This window comes from Stenella coeruleoalba, assembly GCF_951394435.1.
Source record: "Stenella coeruleoalba genome assembly, chromosome: 14".
In the NCBI taxonomy this organism is placed as follows: domain Eukaryota; kingdom Metazoa; phylum Chordata; class Mammalia; order Artiodactyla; family Delphinidae; genus Stenella; species Stenella coeruleoalba.
In genome coordinates this window covers 88,071,771-88,095,384 of record NC_137160.1, presented here as the reverse complement: position 1 = coordinate 88,095,384, position 23,614 = coordinate 88,071,771, and the positions used below count along the sequence as shown (strand labels likewise).

General features: G+C 46.5%; 1 protein-coding gene across 4 annotated transcripts in view; it reads left to right on the top strand.

Annotated features, from left to right (window-relative positions):
• The first annotated feature begins 5,688 nt into the window (after positions 1–5,688).
• STX2 (syntaxin 2) overlaps positions 5,689–23,614 on the top strand; it is a 45,848-nt gene continuing 27,922 nt past the window's right edge. For 3 of the 4 annotated variants that reach the window (XM_079943405.1, XM_079943404.1, XM_079943403.1), the window contains exons 1-2: positions 5,689–6,193; positions 20,345–20,419. In XM_079943405.1, coding sequence (XP_079799531.1) covers positions 6,164–6,193; positions 20,345–20,419 — 105 coding nt within the window. In that variant the 5' untranslated portion in view covers positions 5,689–6,163. Of the gene's footprint in view, positions 6,194–19,730; positions 19,918–20,344; positions 20,420–23,614 lie in introns of those variants that run through there. The other variant, XM_079943406.1, reaches the window with a different exon arrangement.

Sequence of the window (23,614 nt, the reverse complement as noted above, 5' to 3'; positions counted from 1 at the left end):
GCTTCACTTCAGGGTACTGAAGAATCAACCATTTCTGATGGATGAATCAGGTGGGAAAAATAAAAACGATGATCTAGATGAAAATTCTAGGCTGCGTAAGAGAAGGCTGGAGCCAATGTGTTGGGGCGTACATCACCCTTAACTGTGAGTCTCTGCCCTGTGAATTGTCCATGATTCCCACCGTGATCTCAGGAGGCATTCGGTTCTCTTCTAGCTCTGTGTAGGCCCTTCTCACGCTGTGGCACCTAAATGTATGATTTATTTATTCAGTTCATGTCAACCCAAAACACAGCTATGTGGGGAGGACAGATCGAAGGATCAGTGTGTCACCATCCTTGCCCTATTCATTCTTTCATTCATTTATTTGTAACACTCCTTGAAAAGGGACACATAATATTAAGAAATATGCCCTATCTTCCAGGAGCTAAATTCCTAATTTTAGTAAATGACTATATTAGTTTTCTGTTATTGACATAACAAGTTATCGAAAACTCAGCGGCTTCAGACAATACATATCTATTAGCTCACAGTTCCGTAGGTCAGAAGTCTGGGTGGCCCAGCTGTGTTCTCTGCTTGGGTTTCATAAGGCTGAAATCAAAGTGTCAATGCCCGGGCCCTTATAGGGAGGTATAAGGAAGAATCGGCTTCCAAGCCCACGCAGGTTGTTGGTAGAACCCAGTTCCTTGCAGATATTGGACAGAAGGCCCCATTTCCTTGCTGGTTGTCAGCTGGTGTCCACCCTTAGTGCCTAGAAGTCTCTTGGGTCCTTGCACATGACCCTTCATTTCAGAGTCAGTGATGGGGCATTGACACCTCACATTTGCACTTTCTCTGACAGCCCCCTCCTGCCACACCTTTTTCACCTGCAGAAAGTTCTTTGCTTGCGAGGGCTGAGGTGACTAGACTGGGCCCACCCCTACTAATCCAGGAAAGTCCCAGTGCCTGCAAGACCCCTTTTGCCATATAAGGTAACAAAGTCACAGGTTCTAAGGATTAGGGTGTGGCCATCTATAGGGGGACATTATGATGCCAATGCCATTATCCCAATGACTAATGGCCTTTCTCGTTGCCCCCGTTCTCTCTGCCTTCTCTCCTTTCTAAGGTGGCCTACTGTAGGAGAGGATACCTTTTCAGGCCTTGTCTAAGTCCAACTCACAATGACCCCCTTTCTTCGAGAACCACCCCCATCCATCATGGGGGTGGTAATCACACCCTCATTCTTCCCCTGGCAGGATAAGAAAGTTCTGGTTGACAATTCAACGTTATCCAACTGCTCCCCCTATTATATGCTTTCGAATAATCTGTTGGGGGGAGGCGGAGGAAAAGGTAGGGCCAATACTTATTGGAGAGAAATTAACGATGGTGGTGGATGGACGGAAAGTGCTGACCCAGTACGAGTGCCCTGGTGGGTAAGTTTAGAGGGTGCTGAGTGAGAAAAAGAGTACTCTGGGAACTGTAGGGTAGAAAAGACATGAACCACTAGAAGACTGTAGAAAGGATTTAAAGAGTGATCTTGGGGGTTACAAATGAGACCTCTTTTAATATTCTTAGGGATAACTTAATAAAGATTGGAATCATTTTTAATTGCTTTGACTGTGGGACTCCATTTTTTCAAGTGAGATGCCACATTCAGAATCCAGGGAACATTTATGCATAAACACATTTAGTCAAAATTGTTCTGACATCAGTAAGGATTCATTAAGAAAGTGTTTTCCAGAGGGAACCGAGTTAGGGTAATTCAAGGCCTTAATTAGGGCTCTACACAGTACAATGGAAAGACCACAATGTCTTCCTTTTTCATTTCTTGCTAGTGAGTTTATCTTCCCTGGGATGGAGTGGCATGGGGTGGTTATTCCGCTCCGCAGAACCCCTTGTCCTTCTGCAGGGTTTGGCCCTGTTCATTAGACCTCCCTCTGCCAGTGAATTCGGGTCAGGCATTTCCGGTCCCAGGGAGGTCACATGACCGAGTGTGACCTATCACAGCCGCAGAGCCACCTGACTGGTGATTGGTTCGGGGGTAGACAAATGACCCCAGTTGATCCAATCAGAGTGAAGTTCGGGAATCTGGGCCTGCTGCCCAGAGAAGGTGCTCTTTTCTTTTCCCTGGGACTGAATCTGGCTCCTGCCAGAGCCGGAGCCCAGTAAAGAGGAGTCACCTGCGGGATGAAAGCTGAGCCCTGATGGCTGCCTGAGTACCCGGATCAGACCCGCCTGTCTGAGTCACTACTCAAACCTGAGTAGTGTACTACTCAGTACACTACCCCTGTATTTTCCGCTGCCAAGATTTTACTCATTAATCAGCTCTTCAGTATAAAACGTTTATTTATTACAGCTTCTGGCATTGGCAAGTATTGGTGTGTGTGCAGGTAGTTAAATAAGTTTTACTCAGTGCAGTTTCTCCAGGCTTCATCTTGCACATCTAAGGTTTGTTAAGATTTGATGCTTTCATCAATTTGTAAAGAGCAAATTTTGCAGTGTGCATTTTTAGGAAGTTAATTTTATGTTAATGATTCTTTCTACGAAGGCTAATTTTCCTGAGTAATTTTTTCTGCTGTTGCTAACCAGATATAACTTTTCAATCGGTTTTTAAAATTTGTAACACATTTTACCATGTGTAGTTTAGATTTCTATTACTTGTTAATTGCTTCTAAGAGTAATAAGCATAAATTGATTAAACAGACATCATTCATACTTATTGTTTGCAATTAAGAGGGCAAATGAGTAGGGTGAATCAGTCTCTGGAGGCATAGTGGGGTCAAAATGGGAAAGTCACAGCCTTTCAGCTTGAAAGCTGCCTTTTCACCGCTTCACAGGCAGGAAAATTGAGGCTTAGAGAAATTAGTCTTTTTGTCCTGTTAACCTGAAACAATAAAAGTCAGTTATTTTACCAGCAAAATGGGTTTATTCCTGAGCAGCAAAGAATTTCAATTTGGGATGTGCAACTATGGCAACCTACAAGCAAGTCTGGTAGAACAAAAGAAAGGAAACTCTTATCGAGGAGAAGGGGAACTTGGGAGGGGCTGTTATGAACAAAAAGTCCGTTGGAAGAAACTGGGAATTTGAAATACAGTGGCTTTCATTGGCTGAGGTGTGATGGTCTCTCACTGGCTGAGCTGTTGCCAGGCCAAGAGAAAATCTTCCTCTCGCTGGTGGTAGTAATGTCACTTCCCACAGGGGATGTGAGGTACCATCTCTTCCTGCTGGGATCTGTATTGACATTGGGTGAGAGCACCCGCTCTGGCCTCTTGACTCCATTTTAGTGAGGTTTCCCTTTATTAATTTTCACAGTCCAAAGTTGCACAGAGAGTAAATAGCAGAACTGGGATTCAAAGCCAGGACTGGACATCTATTATTATTATTATTTTTTTAAATTTTATTGAAGTATAGTTGATTTACAATGTGTTAATTTCTGATGTGCAGCAAGGTGATTCAGTTACATATATATATATATTCTTTTTCATATTCTTTTCCTTTATCACAGGATATTGAATATAGTTCCCTGTGCTATACAGAAGGTCCTTGTTACAATATACAGTATACAATTGTATATACAATCCTATATACAATAGTTTGCATCTGCTAATCCCAAACTCCCAAGCCATCCCTCTGCCACACCCCTCCCCCTTGGCAACCACAAGTCTCTTCTCTATATCTGTGAGTCTGTTTCATAGGTAAGTTCATTTGCATCATATTTCAAATTCCACATATAAGTGATACCATATGGTATTTGTCTTTCTCTCTCTGACTTGCTTTACTTAGTATGATAGTCTCTAGGTCCAACCATGTTGCTGCAAATGGCATTATTTCATTCTTTTTTAATGGCTGAGTAGTATTCCACTGTATATATGTACCACATCTTCTTTATCCATTCCTCTGTTGATGGACGTTTAGGTTGCTTCCATGTCTTGGCTATTGTGAATCGTGCTGCTATGAACATTGGGGTGCATGTATCTTTTTGAATTAGAGTTTTTGAACATCTATTATTTTATTTTACAAATTGTGTATTGAGTGCCTACAATGTGCCTGACATTTTGTAGGAATCGGAGACACAATAGTGAACAAAACAGACCAAAGCCCCTATTCCCTGGGACCTTACATTTCAGAAGTAGCTTACCTCTTAGTCTGTAAATTCTCACAGCAATGTATTAGGATGTCTTCATTCTAAGTGAAAAAACTTAAAAAGGAATTCATTGGCTCGTGAAAGTCCTGCAGTATGTGGGTTTCAAGTACTGCTTGACACAGGAGCTCAAATGCTGTGTCCGGGACCAGGTGTTTTTCTACCCTCGCTCAGTTTTACCCCCTTTATATTAACTCCAGTCTCAGAAAAGCTCTGTACAATCGCTGCCGCCTCACCCCCTGCTCACACCTCATTTTAATTGCTTAGTCAAAAGGGAGGAGTTTTGTTCAACCCATATCCATCAAATTATTGATTTTGATTTAAATTATGAAAAACATAACAAAGTCATAAATGAAGAAGAGACAAATTTGCCCCTGGTCCACCCAAGTTTAAGTCCCTATCTTTGGTTTCTAAACTGTCTAGTCTCTGCTTCCCCTGCTCCCCTACTATAATCCAAGAACCCAGTCATGCCCAGAACCAAACCCCAAATTCCCTGCTTTTTCTGTCTAGACTATTCTCAAATATATTTCTTATGGCTGCTTTCTTTACCTTAGATCATAGCACAAAAGACACCTATTCAAGGAGGTAGTAAAGAATTTAACCTTGTCCAAAAAGCAATCTGTCCTTTGCTCTCACTCCTGGAAGTAGCATGTGTTTGCCTGGGGGCCTTTGGACTAGCCAGAGAGCGCCAATGTGATTTGGGTTACATGGGTACAGGTCAACCTGGAGACTTAGATCAACCAGGAGGGTAATCAATCAACAGTCATGCCTATGCAATGGAGCCCCAATAAAAACTCAGAATTTGGTGGCTTGGGTGAGATTTCCTGGTTGGTGACTTCGTGTATATTGACACACATCAACGCTTGAAAGTAATGTGCCCTGACTGCCCAAGGAGAAGACAACAGAAGCCTCCCATTTGGTGCAACCGGTCTCCCCCCATGCAACTCTGCCCTTCGCTGATGTTAATCTGTATCCTTCCCCTGCGATAAACCCTGTCAGCACTGCAGTTTTTAGTGAATTCTGAGTCCCTCCAGTGAATTATTGAACTTGAGTGTGGTTGGGGGAACCCCCAGAACTTGGTAGTTGGTGTCAGAAGTGAGAGTGGTCTTGGGGACTGTTCCCTCTAACTTTGTTGGGCTAAACTCTGGCGCCTCCTATGCCCACCTTTCTGATGTAGCCAGCCCTCTTTCAGCTCTCCTCCAAGTGCATGCCCCTATTTTCTTTGCTTATTTATTTATCTGCTTCTGTATCCTATTTCTCCACTAGAACTGCATCCCAAGGCCTGAGTCCCTGCATATCACCATCCCATGCCATTTTAAGTTATAGTCTTTGTTATGTTCGTTAAGCATTATAGGCCTTACTTTATCTCTTGTCCTTTATTCACACAAAAGGCTGGTATGAAGCCTTAAAGAGAAGGCCTATGTTCAGAATACGCATATGCAAAGCTGCACCCAGCTCATCTCCATAGGCTTGCTAAATTTGTCACCAAATTCACCACGAATTTTTAAAATAAATAAAATGAATGCGAAAACACAAAAGCAATCAAGAAGGGTAAAACGTGCATCTAATTGACCAGGCTAAGAGGCCGCCAGAACGCAGCTCGGCCGGGCCCCGCCCCTCCATGGCCAGCCCCGCCTTTTCCTCAACAGGCCCCGCCCCTCCACTTTCAGTGAGGTTCTGCCCTTTCCCCCACCAGGTCCTGTCCCTGTCCCGGCCTAAGAGGCCCCGCCTCTTTCCCCTCTCTGGCCGGCCCCTTCCCTCCCCGATAGTCCCCGCCCACCCCGCCAAGGCTCCTCCCCTCCCCGGCGGGCCCCGCCCCTCGGGCCGCGGCATTCCCGCAGGAAGGCTCCCGCCGTCTGCGTGGGCCTGGGCGCGGCGCGGGCCGGGCGTACGCAGAGCGCGCCGGCGCGGTTGCCGTGGCAGCGCCGGCGGAGGGGACGGCGACCGGCGGGCTGAGGCGGCGGCGGGGCCACCGAGAGGTCGCGGCCGGCCGGAGGCGGCGCCGGGCAGGCCTGAGCGGCGGCGCGCGGCGCCCGGCCCGCGGGGATGCGGGACCGGCTGCCGGACCTGACGGCGGTGAGTGGCGGGCGGATAGCGGTTCGGGCCGGGAGCACTGGGGCGCGGGCGTTGGCCGGGGCCTGGCGGGAGGGGGTCGCGGGCCGGGCTGGGGGCGGGGGCGCGGGGACGGGCGGGAAGGGGAGGCCAGGTCGGGGGGCGCCGGCCCGTCGGGGCGGCCTAGCGGGTGGGGTCGGGGCGGGGGCGCAGGGCTCCCCCAGCCCGCAGCGCCCCGCGTAGGTCGCCGTCCCCCAGTCCCCCGGACGCCCCGACAGCCCAGAGGCGGGCACTGTTCTGCCCTCGCTTCCGCGCGGGGGGGAAAACAGCTTTTGAAAGGGCGTCTCAGGGGAGCGGCCGGACTGGACCTCGAACCCCTTTCCTGAGCTGGGCTCTGCCGCTTCTTCAGCTTGATTCGTTCCCTGGAGTCACTCCATCCTGTCGCCTGGTTTGAATGTTGCACAGCACTCAGCACGACCAGAAATTACTTGCTGAATTATGGTCCGTCCCACCCTAGTGGGTGTCAGCTCCTGGGGAGCAGGACTTGTCCCCTCGCCCCCTGTCTTGTCGCTGGGGTCTAAGACGGGGCCCCGCGCGGTGGGAGTGAATGCACCTGACGCGCCTCCGTCGGGGGCCCTTGCCGGGCTGGATGCTGGGAGGGAGCGGCGAGGCAGGTACGGAGCGGCGCCTTTTGTTTCCCCTGTAAATAGTTTGCTTTGTGCTTGTTTACTGCCAGTGAGCCCAGCTAGTGGAGCGTGTAGGTGCTCAGTGAGTAGCGACAGCAGATGACCGATTATTTTAGTAAGAGAACAGCGTTTTGTTCACTTCGGCGTTGGACTAGTGTTTGATGCATTTCACAGACAATACTGTGAATGAGATGGTGACGTTGAAACTGTAGTGGATGTTTATACTGTGGGAGAGTTGAAAAATTTTAGGCCAACAGAATTAATTCTTTTTCTTTAAAAATATTCAATACAAGTACTAATTGTGCTGAACGTTTGCATTTTGTTTCCCAGTGCACAGAATCCCTGGCAGCCTCAGACCTGCGCTAGGCCCACTGCCCTAAGGCATCCATTGACTGTCATGAATTAACTTCTCTTCTTTGCTTCTAGAATGGATCTAGCTGTGCCCCAGGCTTAGGAAGTAGAGAGAATAGTCAGATTATTATCTGTATTCTGTCCGCCAGATGAGGAATCTTAGTTCAGAAAGGCAGTGAATTATTCATTCTTAAGATTATGGAAATTATGCCTTTGCAGTCATCCCCAGAAAGTTTCTTCATAGTGATTTTTCTTTCCTTCCTTTTTTTGTTAACGGTCAGGTACTTTGACCTCTGCACTTTGCAGGTCAGCATCCTGTGAAACAGCAAATTACTGTTCTGTTATCTCACTCAAGGGAGTATCTTTCCTTGTTAGAATTAGAAGCTCAAATATTTGTTAAGAAGTGACGAATGTATCATGAGAGGACAGCCAAATGTTTGAATGTTGGGCAATAGTAGAAAAGCTCTGTCAGTGGAGGATGTGACAAGCTTTTCTTGGCTTGATTAGCAAAAAATAAAGAAGACGGTTATTTATTACTCTTCAGTGTATGTGTATTTCAGCTCTCATGGCAACAGTGTTCGTAAGAACAAGTTTTGATCTAGAATTTTAGAGCAAGAAGTGACCTCTTCTGGTCCAATATCATCTTGCTGTAGATGAAGACTGAGCAGCTGTAGAGCGAGTTAGCAGAAGTTTCTACGTCTGGAGTCGTCGAATCTTGGGCAGAGAATTTTTAAACCTCTCAAAACTTCACTTTTCCTGTATATAAAGTGGGGATAGTAACATCTTTCTTGTCTACTCTCATGGAAGAAGCTGTGAAACATAAAATTATCTGTTGCGTGTGCCACTCTGGGAGGTGGGAGAGAGAAAACGGTCTGTAATTACAGGTGCTCTTAATATTTATTAGTTTTTAAAAATGTTTCCAGGAAGTTATAAAAAGGAACCTTCTCCCTGGCATAAAATATTAAGTTAAAATTGAATTTGACATAAAGTTTGATAACTTTTAATATTTAAAAACTTCTCTGAAAATTATCAGATATAAAAGATAATTTTTTTTCCAGGAAATGTGTCCTCTCCAAGTAGTTCTTGGAGAAGTTGACTGTCCTTTCACAACCGTGCTTCTAAATGGCTGGTGTTTTTTTCCTAGGTAAAGTTTAATATTTAATTTTGGTAGTTAAAATGCCTGTGATGTCCACATTGACAAAATATTTGTGATGCCTTCTAAAGATTTCTTTATTAGCTGCTAAGGATTCCTCCTGAGAAGAAGATTCCCACTGATAACTACTCAGAAAGGACTTAAAAGTTAGTTTGTCTAATACAGTTTGTCAAATATAGAGTTAGCTGCTTCTAAGCAGTGATTCTCCTTTTGAGCAGCCAATTCATCTGGGTGCAGAAAGTTTAACTGACTTGCCCAAGATTGCCTAAACTCTAAATCCAGAAAGATGTTTCTGGATTATAAAAAAATAAAAGGACGACCCATTCAGCAGGCACTTGAGTGCCAGTGCTCTACGAGGTAATGTGCTAGGTGCAGGGGACACAGAAATGAACTGGGTGTGTGCGGTGGGTGTGCACAGCCCGGGGAAGGAAGAGTGAAGAAGCAGAAGGAAATACTGTTTAGGAAATAAGTCAATCAGAACGGAATTGCTGTCCTGTAAGATAATGACCCCAAATATATTTTGATTACCTTTAAGAAAAGTTTGCAAATGCAAATGGCTATATTTATTATAGTTAAAAATAGAAAAATTGCAAATTTCAACTGTGGGAATTTGCAGGGTAATAAACATAAACACACAGTAGCTATGTGGTATTCATTAGTAGATGTATGAGAAAATTACCTTTCAAAAACATTTTATTGAAGTGTAGTTGATTTACAATGTTGTGTTTAATCTCTGCTGTACAGCAAGGTGACTCAGTTACACACATGTATATTCTTTCCCATGAGGGTTTATCACAGGATGTTGAATAGAGTTCCCTGTGCTCTACAGTAGGACCCTGGTGTTTGTTGAGAAAATTACTATTTTTTTAACATCTTTACTGGAGTATAATTGCTTTACAATGGTGTATTAGTTTCTGCTTTATAACAAAGTGAATCAGTTATACATATACATATGTTCCCATATCTCTTCCCTCTTGCGTCTCCCTCCCTCCCACCCTCCCTATTCCACCCCTCTAGGTGGTCACAGAGCACCGAGCTGATCTCCCTGTGCTATGCGGCTGCTTCCCACTAGCTATCTATTTTACGTTTGGTAGTGTATATATGTCCATGCCACTCTCTCACTTCGTCCCAGCTTACCCTTCCCCCTCCCCATGTCCTCAAGTCCATTCTCTAGTAGGTCTGTGTCTTTATTCCCCTCTTACTCCTAGGTTCTTCATGACATTTTTTTTTCTTAGATTCCATATATATGTGTTGGCATACGGTATTTGTTTTTCTCCTTCTGACTTACTTCACTCTGTATGACAGACTCTAGGTCTATCCACCTCACTACAAATAACTCAATTTCGTTTCTTTTTGTTTGTTTGTTTTTTTGTTTTTGTTTGTTTTTGCGGTACGTGGGCCTCTCACTGTTGTGGCCCCTCCCGTTGCGGAGCACAGGCTCCGGCCACGCAGGCTCAGCGGCCATGGCTCACGGGCCTAGCCGCTCCGAGGCATGTGGGATCCTCCCGGACCGGGACACGAACCCGTGTCCCCTGCATCGGCAGGCGGGCTCTCAACCACTGCGCCACCAGGGAAGCCCTCGTTTCTTTTTATGGCTGAGTAATATTCCATTGTATATATGTGTCACATCTTCTTTATCCATTCATCTGTTGATGGACACTTAGGTTGCTTCCATGTCCTGGCTATTGTAAATAGAGCTGCAATGAACATTTTGGTACATGACTCTCTTTGAATTATGGTTTTCTCTGGGTATATGCCCAGGAATGGGATTGCTGGGTCGTATGGTAGTTCTATTTGTAGTTTTTTAAGGAACCTCCATACTGTTCTCCATAGTGGCTGTATCAATTTACATTCCCACCAACAGTGCAAGAGTGTTCCCTTTTCTCCACACCCTCTCCAGCATTTATTGTTTGTAGATTTTTTGATGATGGCCATTCTGACTGGTGTGAGATGATATCTTATTGTAGTTTTGATTTGCATTTCTCTAATGATTAATGATGTTGAGCATTCTTTCATGTGTTTGTTGACAATCTGTATATCTTCTTTGGAGAAATGTCTATTTAGGTCTTCTGCCCATTTCTGGATTGGGTTGTTTGTTTTTTTGTTATTGAGCTGCATGAGCTGCTTGTAAATTTTGGAGATTAATCCTTTGTCAGTTGCTTCATTTGCAAATATTTTCTCCCATTCTGAGGGTTGTCTTTTTGTCTTGTTTATGGTTTCCTTTGCTGTGCAAAAGCTTTTAAGTTTCATTAGGTCCCATTTGTTTATTTTTGTTTTTATTTCCATTTCTCTAGGAGGTGGGTCAAAAAGGATCTTGCTGTGATTTATGTCATGGAGTGTTCTGCCTATGTTTTCCTCTAAGAGTTTGATAGTGTCTGGCCTTACATTTAGGTCTTTAATCCATTTTGAGTGTATTTTTATCTATGGTGTTAGAGAGTGTTCTAATTTCATACTTTTACATGTACCTGTCCAGTTTTCCCAGCACCACTTATTGAAGAGGCTGTCTTTTCTCCACTGTATTTTCTTGCCTCCTTTATCAAAGATAAGGTGACCGTATGTGCGTGGGTTTATCTCTGGGCTTTCTATCCTGTTCCATTGATCTATATTTCTGTTTTTGTGCCAGTACCATACTGTCTTGATTACCGTAGCTTTGTAGTATAGTCTGAAGTCAGGGAGCCTGATTCCTCTAGCTCCATTTTTCGTTCTCAAGATTGCTTTGGCTATTCGGGGTCTTTTGTGTTTCCATACAAATTGTGAAATATTTTGTTCTAGTTCTGTGAAAAATGCCAGTGTTAGTTTGATAGGGATTGCATTGAATCTGTAGATTGCTTTGGGTAGTAGAGTCATTTTCACAATGTTGATTCTTCCAATCCAAGAACATGGTATATCTCTCCATCTATTTGTATCATCTTTAATTTCTTTCATCAGTGTCTTATGATTTTCTGCATACAGGTCTTTTGTCTCCTTAGGTAGGTTTATTCCTAGATATTCTTTTTGTTGCAGTGGTAAATGGGAGTGTTTTCTTAATTTCACTTTCAGATTTTTCGTCATTAGTGTATAAGAAGGCCAGAGGGCTTCCCTGGTGGCGCAGTGGTTGAGAGTCCGCCTGCCAATGCAGGGGACACGGGTTCGTGCCCTGGTCCGGGAAGATCCCACATGCCGTGGAGCGGCTAGGCTCATGAGCCATGGCCGCTGAGCCTGCAAGTCCGGAGCCTGTGCTCCACAACGGGAGAGGCCACAACAGTGAGAGGCCTGCGTACCGCAGGAAAAAAAAGAAGGAAGAATGCCAGAGATTTCTGTGCATCAATTTTGTATCCTGCTACTTTACCAAATTCTTTGATTAGCTCTAGTAGTTTTCTGGTAGCATCTTTAGGATTCTCTATGTATAGTATCATGTCATCTGCAAACAGTGACAGCTTTACTTCTTTTCCGATTTGGATTCTTTTTCTTTCTTTTTCTTCTCTGATTGCTGTGGCTAGAACTTCCAAAACTATGTTGAATAAGAGTGGAGAGAGTGGGCAACCTTGTCTTGTTCCTGATCTTAGTGGAAATGATTTCAGTTTTTCACCATTGAGGATGATGTTGGCTGTGGGTTTGTCATATATGGCCTTTATTATGTTGAGGAAAGTTCTCTCTATGCCTACTTTCTGCAGGGTTTTTATCATAAATGGGTGTTGAATTTTGTCGAAAGCTTTCTCTGCATCTATTGAGATGATCATATGGTTTTTCTCCTTCAATTTGTTAATATGGTGTATCACGTTGATTGATTTGCATATATTGAAGAATCCTTGCATTCCTGGGATAAACCCCACTTGATCATGGTGTATGATCCTTTTAATGTGCTGTTGGATTCTGTTTGCTAGTATTTTGTTGAGGATGTTTGCATCTATGTTCATCAGTGATATTCGCCTGTAGTTTTCTTTCTCTGTGACATCTTTGTCTGGTTTTGGTATCTGGGTGATGGTGGCCTCGTAGAATGAGTTTGGGCGTGTTCCTCTCTCTGCTCTATTTTGGAAGAGTTTGAGAAGGATAGGTGTTAGCTCTTCTCTAAATGTTTGACAGAATTCGCCTGTGAAGCCATCTGGTCCTGGGCTTTTGTTTGTTGGAAGATTTTAAATCACAGTTTCAACTTCAGTGCTTGTGATTGGTCTGTTCATATTTTCTGTTTCTTCCTGTTGCAGTCTCGGCAGGTTGTGCCTTTCTAAGAATTTGTCCATTTCTTCCAGGTTGTCTATTTTATTGGCATAGAGTTGCTTGTAGTGATCTCTCATGATCTCTTGTATTTCTGCAGTGTCAGTTGTTACTTCTCCTTTTTCATTTCTAATTCTATTGATTTGAGTCTTCTCCCTTTTTTTCTTCATGAGTCTGGCTAATGGTTTATCAATTTTGTTTATCTTCTCAAAGAACCAGCTTTTAGTTTTATTGATCTTTGCTATCGTTTCCTTCATTTCTTTTTCATTTATTTCTGATCTGATCTTTATGATTTCTTTCCTTCTGCTAAATTTGGGGTTTTTTTGTTCTTTCTCTAATTGCTTTAGGTGCAAAGTTAGGTTGCTTATTTGAGATGTTTCCTGTTTCTTAAGGTAGGATTGTATTGCTATAAACTTCCCTCTTAGAACTGCTTTTGCTGCATCCCATAGGTTTTGGGTCATCGTGTCTCCATTGTCATTTGTTTCTAGGTAGAAAATTACTATTTTTAATACCTGAGTTCATGGTGATGAATTGCAAGTATAATTTATGTATGTATGTATTTTTGGCTGCACTGGGTTTTCGTTGCTGCGCGCGGGCTTTTCTCTAGTTGCGGCGAGCGGGGGCTTCTCATTGCGGTGGCTTCTTTTGTTGTGGAACACGGGCTCTAGGCACGCGGGCTTCAGTAGTTGTGGCTCGCGGGCTCTAGAACGCAGGCTCAGTAGTTGTGGCACATGGGCTTAGTTGCTCTGCAGCATGTGTGATCTTCCCAGACCAGGGATCGAACCCTTGTCCCCTGCACTGGCAGGCGGATTCTTAACCACTGCGCCACCAGGGGAGTCCCACAAGTATAACTTTTTAAGCGGCAGGAAAAACTGCCCAGATATTTTTAAGGTTCTTTTTTGGCAGCTCAGATTGCACGCAGAGTGCAGATTGTTATGTAGTAAAGTTTCAGGTTCCAATTTGTAAAATAAAAACATTTTTTTCTAAGTACTTCGCTGAAACTTAAAATACTGAGAATTTCATAATACATGTATAATTTAATATATGAATATATCTCTAATTTTGAATGTTTATGGTTTAGAATTTCATAATTTACTAAATCCTGTATCATCATACAGACAGTTCCCACAGTTGGAATCTATATAGTTTCTCCAGGAAGTATAATAAATATCCGTTTGTATACAAAATAAAAGAGCAAAGCCTGTACCTTTCCACAGGTTAATTACTTCTGGTTTTTAACTTCAAGTCTGTTCATTCTGAATGTAAGGAATAGAGAACCTAAGCGATAACCAGCGCCCTCACTCCCGCAGATCGCCTTGTTCCAGTCTCTGTTGTTCCCATGTGCCCTTCCGCTCCGGCCCTTGCACACGCTGCTCCATGTGTGTGTCTCTCTCCCCCTTTCTCTGCCGGCCCCACCCCTTCTTTTGTTTTGTTTTGTTTTGTTTTTTTTCCTTTGCGGTACACGGGCCTCTCACTGTTGTGGCCTGTCCCGTTGCGGAGCACAGGCTCCGGACGCACAGGCTCAGCAGCCATGGCTCATGGGCCCAGCTGCTCTGTGGCATGCGGGATCCTCCTGGACCGGGGCACGAACCCGTGTCCCCTGCATCGGCAGGCGGACCCCCAACCACCGCCCCACCAGGGAAGCCCCCCCACCCCTTCTTTTGGCCTCAGTTCAGACATCACCACCAGGAAGTCTTCCCACCCTCCTTCCCCCTTGGGTCCCCAGAGATCTTCCTGTCTGTGCATCTGAACACACACGAGGTCCTGTTTTCTTCCTGCGCCCTCCCTCAGACTCTGCACCGTTTCCAGGGCAGATGTGTGCTGTCAGGTTTGCTCTGAAGACTCAGGATTCTGCACAAAGCACCTGCTAGGTGTGTATTGAGTCGTGTGTTTGCTTTTGAAAATGCAAAGGGTTAGGGAGATGCAGATGACAGTGGACTCTGTTGTCTTCAAGGTTCTTTGGGTTGCAAGGGACAGAAACCCCTTAGCTAAAACAGAAAAGGGAGATTGATTAAAGGGTAGAATGGGGCCTCAGACTCAGGGCGGGCTGTGCCGTGAGACCTCACGAGGAGATGGAACCAGGGCCAGTGAGCAACCAAGCCCGCCTCTGTCCTTGACTTTCGTCTGCCGTGCTGCTTCTCACTGTGTGTGTCTGTGTCTTTGTTTCCTGGTTTCTCTGTCCTTCTGTGTGTGCTTTCTCTCCGCTCCACCCCCATCTCTGTCTCATCTCTCTGCTCTTCATTCATTCCTTCAGCTGATCTCTACTGAGTGGCTGCTACGTACCAGGCACTGTTTCAGGCGTGAGTTATGACAAGACCCTTGAAGTCCTTGCTCCCCTGAAACGTGTCATGGGGGAGGGGACAAGAAACAGCTAAGTCAATGAGCAATAAAATGCCTTTCCCGGTAACTGCTGGGGAGGAAATGAAACAGGGGGAGTGGGTGTGGGCGTGGCTGTTTTGGGCTGGGCCATCAGGGGTCTCTGATCGGGGGAAGTCTCTGAGCTGAGATCTGAATGAGAAGGAGCCAGCCGGGCACAGGTCTGGGAGGTGGGCACTGGGCAGAAGGCACGGCCAGCCGCAGGGCTCTGCTGTGGGCACAGGTTGGTGTGAAGGACAGGAAGGTGGTGAGTTTGATTGTCAGTGGTGAGCAAAACATGAGAGATGAGGAGAAATCTTTAAACATACCTTCGAGAGGAGAAAAACAGAAGCATTTGTGCAATACAGTGTTATTTATGTAAAGTGTAAGTACCTGCAGTATTTATATAATATTAATAATGGAGACAAATATGAAGTAAAAATATAAAACATGAAACAGTGTAATAGTCTACCTAGGGCATGAAACTACGACTGATTACATACATATATGGGAAAGAAATGCGACTGACATTCGACGGCACAATTACCACCTGGCCAACAGTCAGCTTTGACCTATTTTGAATTACAAGTATTCGTCTATTACTGAAGCAATGGAATTTTGAAATTAACGTGTTGTAGCAGCAAAGCTACTACAACCATTGTACATATTTCAAGATAATTATTGCCTCACAATTATCATTTGCATGGAAGGCCCTAGTGTATGTGTATTTGGAGAACAACCTGGAGAAAAATCCAGTGTTTGATCCAACTTTGGATTCTACTAATTTGTGATAATTCAGCTTCTGAATTATCTAAACGGCATTCCAGTGACAAATGATTCATCTCTGTTAAATAGTCTCTAAACATGGAAGCTACTTGATGTCTCTTCCTCAGAACAGTTTTTACAGAGAGAATTGTATTTTAATATACTGCTGCTTTTAAGGAGAATTGTTTTAAAATTTAACAGAAATGGAAAGCTGATATTTGGATGTTTATCTTGCACTTTGACACTTTAGAAATCAAGTTGGAGAGTATTCCCACTGCTCATAGTAAATGCTTTGCCACAAATCGTTTTGTTATAGACGATAAGTACACTGTCGTAACCAGCAGCTACTGTACAGGGATCACACCGTCTCCGCTAGAAAGGTTGAACGTGGGCTTCACTGAAGACGGGGCGATTGTGCAGCAGCTTAAACAGCGTTGTTTTCGTCTTCTTTTTCTTTTTTTTTTTGGCCACGTCGTGCGGCATGTGGGATTTTAGTTCCTTGACCAGGAATCGAACCCTGGCCCCCTGCAGTGGGAGCACAGAAGCCCTGAACCACTGGACAGCCAGGGGAGTCCCTAAAGAGCATTGTTTTGGTAGTCACTTCTTTGTTTCTTTTTTCATTAATGGAAAAGCTAAGACAGTATTACTAGGTCTATTTCCTAATGTCAGGTAATTCTGAGAATTCCAGATAGAACTAAGAAATATAAGTAAAGGGTTAAAAATGAGAAGGAAAAAAGAAGACATTAGAGGAAACAGATTCCAAGTCATTGGCTCCCTCTTGGTCTGCAGGTACAGAAACGAATGATTTACCAGGAAGCGAATGACTGAATAACGGTCACGCATGAGACGTGGGCTTCAGCGGCGAGGAAGAATTGAGTTTCTTTGGTAACTGTTTGTTCACCGCCTCCTGCACGGAGTGTGGTCTGTGTGTGATGTGATAGTAAAATGACCGACTGCCCGTAGGGAGAGTGTCATGTTGGAAACCGTCTCTCCTGAGCCTGGAAATGAGTGAGTGTCTCTCCCGGAGCAGGTGAAGTAGCGGGCTTAGGTTCGCGACCGTGTCACACACACAACAGGCATCTTCGTGTGGGCTTCGCCTCGAGGTGGTCTAGTGCCGCGGGGGTCAGGGGTGGGGCTGGGGGCGTGCAGGTGAAGCAAGACAGGTGTGGATTGATCGTCGTTGAACCCCTGCGATGGACCCATCGAGGGCCCAGTATGTCATTCCTTCCACTTTTGTGCGTGTTTGTCATTTTCCACGGCAGAAAGTGAAACAGGCCGAACGCCGAGGCCTCTGAGAACCGCGAGTGGCTGTCAGCGGGGTGAGATGTGCGCCCCTGGCCCCGGGGAATCCCAGCCCTGCTAGGCCACGTTCACGTTCACTCTCTCCCCTCCCCCGTTGAATCTGCAGGGAGTTGGCTACTTACAGCTAAGTCCCTTGAGCCCTATGAGCGCCCCAGCTGAGAAGCGACTGGGTGGGGCGCGGGGAGGCAGTGACGTGCGGGGCCACTCGGGGAGCGCGTGGTGTCGAAGGCCCGCGCGAGGCCGCCCGGCCCGGAGCTCGGAGGAGAGCTGGGAGGAGAGCTGGGAGGCCCGCTTCGCCTGGAGGACCCTCCTGCAGCCCTTTCTTCCGGGAGGAGGGCGGGGGCGGGGTTAAGAGCAAGGGCGTGGGCTGGAGTCAGAGGGGCAGGGCGGTCCCTCCTGGCAGAGGGCGGGTTGTGAAGTGGCGCGCGAGCGGGTGTGGGAGGTAAGTTTTGTCGTCCGGTGACTGAGCCAGGCGAGGGCAGCTCTTGCCGTTGGGGAGTGAGCGCAGTGTGGGATCTGTGAGGTCGAACCCACCTGGTGCCCAAAGAGGCTGGGTGCTCAGCCGTCCATGGGGTGCTGTGTGCGTGAAGTGGGGATGCTCGCAGGCCTCGGGCGGCGCTGGAGGACCGGTGAGACAGCGCGCGACCCGTGCCCTGGCGCGCGCGGTACCCAGTAGCAGCCGTCTTTCACTTCAGGTGCCTTGGGAGCCTGGAGAAAAGCACTGCGGAGTTGGTGGGCGGGTCTGCACATAACTTTCTGTCGCTTGTTAGCCGATTGCCGATCTGTCTTTAAGTGCTTTTTAGCTCGGAATTAAGAGCATGGACCAGAAGTGATTTTAAGAGCCTTTATTGGGGTATGCATGCCCTGGGAAAATAACGCCCTTCCGAAACCCACAGCCCCGCCTCTGGGGGCGGGGACGGGATGGGTGTTGTCCCCGCCTCGTCGCCCGGTTAGAACCCACATCTGCGACTCCCGGTAGGTACAGGGTTTTTTCCTCCGGACAGCGCTGTTCACGGGCTGCAGAGTTGAGAGGAGTGTCTCGGTTAGCACGCTTGATTGGAGAAAGGATGGCGTGAGCGTGCTTCAGCCCGTACTGGTGCGTGCGCGTCCTTGGGCTCTCGTGCCGCGGGCCCGCAGACTGGGGCCTGACCCAGGGAGATGTGCCCTCCCGGCTCTGGAGGCCAGAAGCCAGGGTGTCGCGGGGCCGCACGTTCCCCGAACCTGCGCCAGAGCCCTGCCTTGCCTCTCTCACCTTCCCGTGCGGGCGGCGGTCCTCAGGGGTCCTCGGCTTGTAGGTGCATCGCGGTCATCACGGGCCGCCTCCCCCTGTGCATCTCTGTCTCTTCTCATGAGGACGCGAGTCACGTTGGGTTAAGGGCCCACGCTGCTCCAGCACGACCTCATCTTGACTGACTGCATCTTCACTGACCCTTTTTCCAAATACGGGTCCCAGGCTGAGGTCCTGGGGGTTTGCAACATCTGTGTTTAGGGGGCACAGTTGAACCCATAGTGCTCGCCCTGTTAGCAGAGCTCACATGAGACGTTTGCAGTGGCAGTGTTGCCTGACTGCAGGCATCTTTCCCCGCAGCTGGCGCCTGTGAGAGCAGGGTCCCTCAGCTCTGAGAGGTGCCGGGGGGCCTCCGGCCCGCAGCTGAGGGAGCTTCTGCCGGAGTCCTGCGTAGGTGGGTCTCTGCTTTTCCCTCCGAGACTGCCCCACGGCTGCCCCAGCGCGAGGTGTCGCCTGGTGATATCGTTCACGGTCCTCTCGTAAAAGCCCGTTGTGTGAGGGAGCTCGCGCCTCCCGTAGAGGAGCACGCCTCTTCTCCCTTGCCGTCCTGGATTGTCTCCTCGAGGAGGCCCTGGGGTAAGGCAGGTGCCGAAGCCTTCCCTGGGGTGGTGAGAGATTATTGTTGATTTTTAGGCCACATCGAGTTGCCTTAGTGAGGGCCCTGGGTGGGTGCAGGGGGAGGCTGCATTGTGCTTTCTTGACACATTTATTAAATTTTGTAGCTGTTTTCCTAGATAAATTTAGTGGAATTTTGTTTCCACATTATTTCTGGGTTGTAGATCAGTAGAGCCACACTTCTGACTTTCCGTGGTTAAAGACTCTGATTTCACGAGGGTTGAGAGAATCCCCGAAATCTGGCCGCCTCGGCTCTCGCAGGGTTTGAGCTGAGCTGACTCACCCTGCATGTCCTTGGGGAGACAGTTCCTAACAGTTCCCTCCTCTGTATTCTGGCAGGTGTATTTCCTTTTTCCTCCCGAGTCCCCAGCTCTCGCTGGTGGATGCTGTGTAACACGTCCTTGACAAACACTGTGATTCCGGTACCAGGTCCCGGGTTCTGACGTTGTCTCCTGTCCCCCATGGCTGTAGACGGAGGTCGCTTTCTTCCCAGGAGAGACTTGCCACCGTTAGGTTCTTCTGCCTCCCTCAAGGGGTGGGGAACCCAGCCCGGCAGCATCACTTAGAACTTAGAATGTGACGATGTTCCCGACGTTCTAGGACAGTCACGAGTGCATGGACTGCCTCACCCCAGCCCCTCTGAGTCAGAGACTCAGCCCTCTAGGCGGAGCTGATGCCCCTCAAGTTGGAGACCCATTGGTCTAGAATAACATCTCCTCATTCTTTATTCTTCAGTGTTATTTTAAACTGATGGTACCTGTTTGTGTCTACGTGAAAAGTTTTAAAACCAGAATTTTACGTTTTATATTTTTCCATTTTAGTGTAGGAAACATGATGATGGAGACACAACTGTTGTTGCTGAAAAGGACGCTTTTATGGGTGACTTGTAAAGTACGGTGTTATCCTGGGTCTTCCCAGCGGTCAGTTGCTTTCTTCCTCCGTGTTACTTACTCAGGTCTTCGCTACTGAGTCTTTCCTTGGTAAAGTGTTCCTTGATTATGAGTGTGGCCGTGACTGGGAGTTACTCACGCAGGGAAAATTGGTAAGCACCAGCTAACATATGTGATAGTTCCTTGAAGATTATTACGTAGTCTTGAAAAGTGAGCTGGTGGTATCAGTATTTTCAATCTTTATAGAGAGTGAGCAATGTAAGCGGTTTCACTTGTTGAGGATAAACCTGGCCTGTGTTAAGTGGACGTACTCAGCATGGGTGATTCTGCGTCTCTCAGTTCTGAGAGATCTCGCCATCGTTTCCCCAGGACGTGGCTGCTGCTCAGGGCGTGCAGCCCAGTCTGCCTGCCTTGACTGTGGCCTGGTGCGGCTCTGGCACACGTCGGAGTCGTTACACTTTGGTGCTCTTAGCGAATTGGGATCCTGTAGGTACCGAACTGCTCTTGTCTTTCAGTTCACTGTGTCTATGTGAAAATTTTTAAAACCAGAATTTTACATTTTATATTTTTCCATTTTAGTGTAGGAAACATGATGATGGAGACACAACTGTTGTTATTGAAAAGGACCATTTTATGGATGATTTCTTCCATCAGGTAAGAGCCGTTTAATGAAACCCAGACGGACTTGTTTTCTTTAAACATAGTTAAACTAATGTAACTGTGCACTTGTCATATTTGAAATAATACCCTAACTAATATTTTTAAAAGTTGGTGTTTGAATTGCAAACGTTCTCTAGACTTTTTAGTGCTAGGAAAACATTCTTCTTGGTGAGGGACTTGGTGGGGGGGGGGTTGAGAATGGTGATCGTGGGTGTGGAGGGCACATGCGGAGACTGATGCCCGCAGGCTGGGGTGCTGGCCCGGCGGGCGTGCTGCTCCAGGGCCGCGTCCTCAGAGCATGGGAAGGCCCCGGGGAGATGCTGCTGCACCCATGGCCAGCGGTGTTCTCCAGACTCGGGGCGGTTTGGTCCCGGGGAGGGGAAGGCCTGGGGGCGGTGCTGCCCCTCAGCTGGTGGTCAGGTGTGCAGTACACACAGTGAGGCTTCCCTTGCTTTCCTCCTGCAGAATGGCAGTGAGTCCCGCTTATCAAAGAGCTCACGTTGTGTATTTCCTAAACGCTTTGATTGAATTTTAAATTCCTCTCCTGAGAAGTTTTCCACGTTTCAGAATACCGGTCTCTAGGTCATATGGGCTTCTGTCCTGAGAGGTCCGATCCGTAAGCAGAGGTACGATTGTGGCAGCTCTGCTCTGCCGTTGCTCTCAGGCAGCGCGGCCTTTCTCTGGGCTGTCTGCGTGTGGGCCCGCGCCCTTGGAGCTGACCTCACACCTGTCCGTTCCTTCGGGCTTCCCTGCGAGGCCTTTCCCTCTCCCTCTTAGCCCCCCAGGGCTGTTTCTAGGCTGGCGTCATGTTTAAATTGTTAACCCTAAGTTATAGCTGATCAAATTTTGCATAATTTAAAATTTTTGAAATTGAGTCAGAGAACAAATATTTTGACTTTGTTACATATGAAGAAAAGAAACGGGTTCATTTTTTAATGATGAAAGCTTCATTTGCAGGACTTGTTTTGATTATGTTGAATCTCGTCTACAAGTTTCAGTTAACTCAAATCTGTTGACAGTCTAAACCGGTCTATCAATACGTGGATTCGAAAATATGTAATATGTTAATAAAAAATATCTTAGAAGTTATCTAAGATAACTTTAGAAGTTATCAGTTTTCCAGATCCAGTCAGAATTTATTGAATACCTAGTGTAAGAACCTGTTCATTGGGTTTCAAGCATTTATGTTAGTTCTTATCTAATGGAAAAAACATGAAATTAAATCATTAGCTACAGGAACTTACTTTAAGGTACAAAAGAGTTAAGACGGTGGATTTCCGGCTTTCACTTTGGAAATGAGACTCTTTACTGTCTTGAGCTTACCTGCCCACTTTGTAAAATCACTACTTCTCTGATTTTACCCCCTGTACCTAGATGCTTAATTCTTCCGTACCAGTTCTCCAGAAAAACATATTTCTTATTTTAAGAATCTCCCAGCATTAAATGTTGTTGTACTTTCTAGAAGAATTATGTAAATCACTCAGTCATTAAGCTGTAGTAACTTAGCGCCAACCCATTCCGGCTGTGGGCGTCTCAGAGCTGCAGACAGAAACGGGTGACTCGTGTTAGGGAGGTTTGAGGGCCATCGATTGTAACGTAAGTTCCAGTTTCATTTGTTAAATGGTTGATTTATTTTACAGTTAATTTCTGTGAAATGACTTCTTAGATAGAGAAGCAAATGATGTTTGTTAATACAAACGCTTTTCTTAGAAAATGGCACTCAGATCTTACATATCACATAGAACATCGCAAAAGGTAGGAATTTTGCACGTGGCCAGTGTTTGCTGAAGACTAGCACAGTGCTGTAATGAGCGGCCAGGAATCTCCTCTCTGCGAAGGTGGTTTGTAGTTGGCGGGGGGGGGGGGACCCCTGCGTGATGTGCTTCGCAGGCGCAAATGGACCTGGTGGACCTGGTGCCACAGCGACGGTGGCGCTTCCCTCCTGGTCCCGAGTCGGTGGTCCAGCGGTTTTCTTTTTGGACCACGCTGGGACTTCTGCTGCACAGATACTAGTGGCATGCGTACTGCAGAACCCTCCAAGAGGTAAAACTGTGTCTCTCCTACTTTGTGACAGATGTGTGCTACTGAATTTATTTTAGAAATGCTGCTTTAATGATGCCTCGTTGAAGTGTAGATCTGTGCACTAAAACCCCAAAGTCGTCATTTGTGTTGAAGCCTGCATGATAAAGTAGCAAAAATTTTAAAAGATGCCGTTTTAATTCTGTGTACTGTTTTTACATGATTAATTAAATTATAAGTATGTGAAGTGTATGAAGTTCTGTACAAATTGACTGTAAATAAATGGAAATAACACCCAGGCCTAATGAAATAGCCGTTCACTGCTCTATGCAAGTAGAATTCTGTGTTCAACTCTCCTCTAAAACTTTGGTTTTCAAAATGTGCTGTGGGGCTTGGTCCCAGTGTCCCTGGGGTCCCCAAGGCCTTTCCAATGAGTTCGTGTGGCTGGTAACGATTTTCATAAAAATACCAAGATGTTTACCTCTTTCCTCTCACTCTGTCATGAATGGACAATGGGGGAGTTTCCCAGAGGCTACATCAAGTGTGTGATACGGCAGCAGACTAAACACAGAAGCAGGTATCAGAATCAAGGTGCCTTCCGTTAAGCTAGAAATTAGATTTGCAGAGAAATGTAGATCAGTGCTCGTACTTTCACTGATTTGGGGGGGAGGGAATTCTGCTTTTTCCATAAAAATAGGTTATTGGTGTTAACATCTGTATTAATTTCCTACTGCTGGTGTAACAAATTACCACAACCGTAGTGGCTAAACCCAACATACACTTAGAGCCTGACAGCTGCAGAGGTCCGAAGCTGAAACGAGCCACTGGGGCTCTCGTCAAGGTGCCGGCAGGGCCGCGCCCTCCTGCAGGGCCGGCGGGGAGAGGCTGCATCCTGCCTTCTCCAGCTTCTGGGGGCACCTGCGTCCTTGGCTCGGGGCCCTTTTCCCCAGCGTCGGGCACCTCACCGCAGCCTCTGCTTCTCCTGTCACGTCGCTTTTTTCTAAGTTTGGTCCTGTCGGCTTCTGTTTTATAAGGACTCTTGTGGTTACACTGGAACAACCCAGATAACCCAGGATAATCTCCCATCTCGACTCTTAACTCATCACACCTGCGAGGTGCCTTTTGCCCCGTAGGTGACATTCTGAGGATGAGAACGTGGACATCCACCAT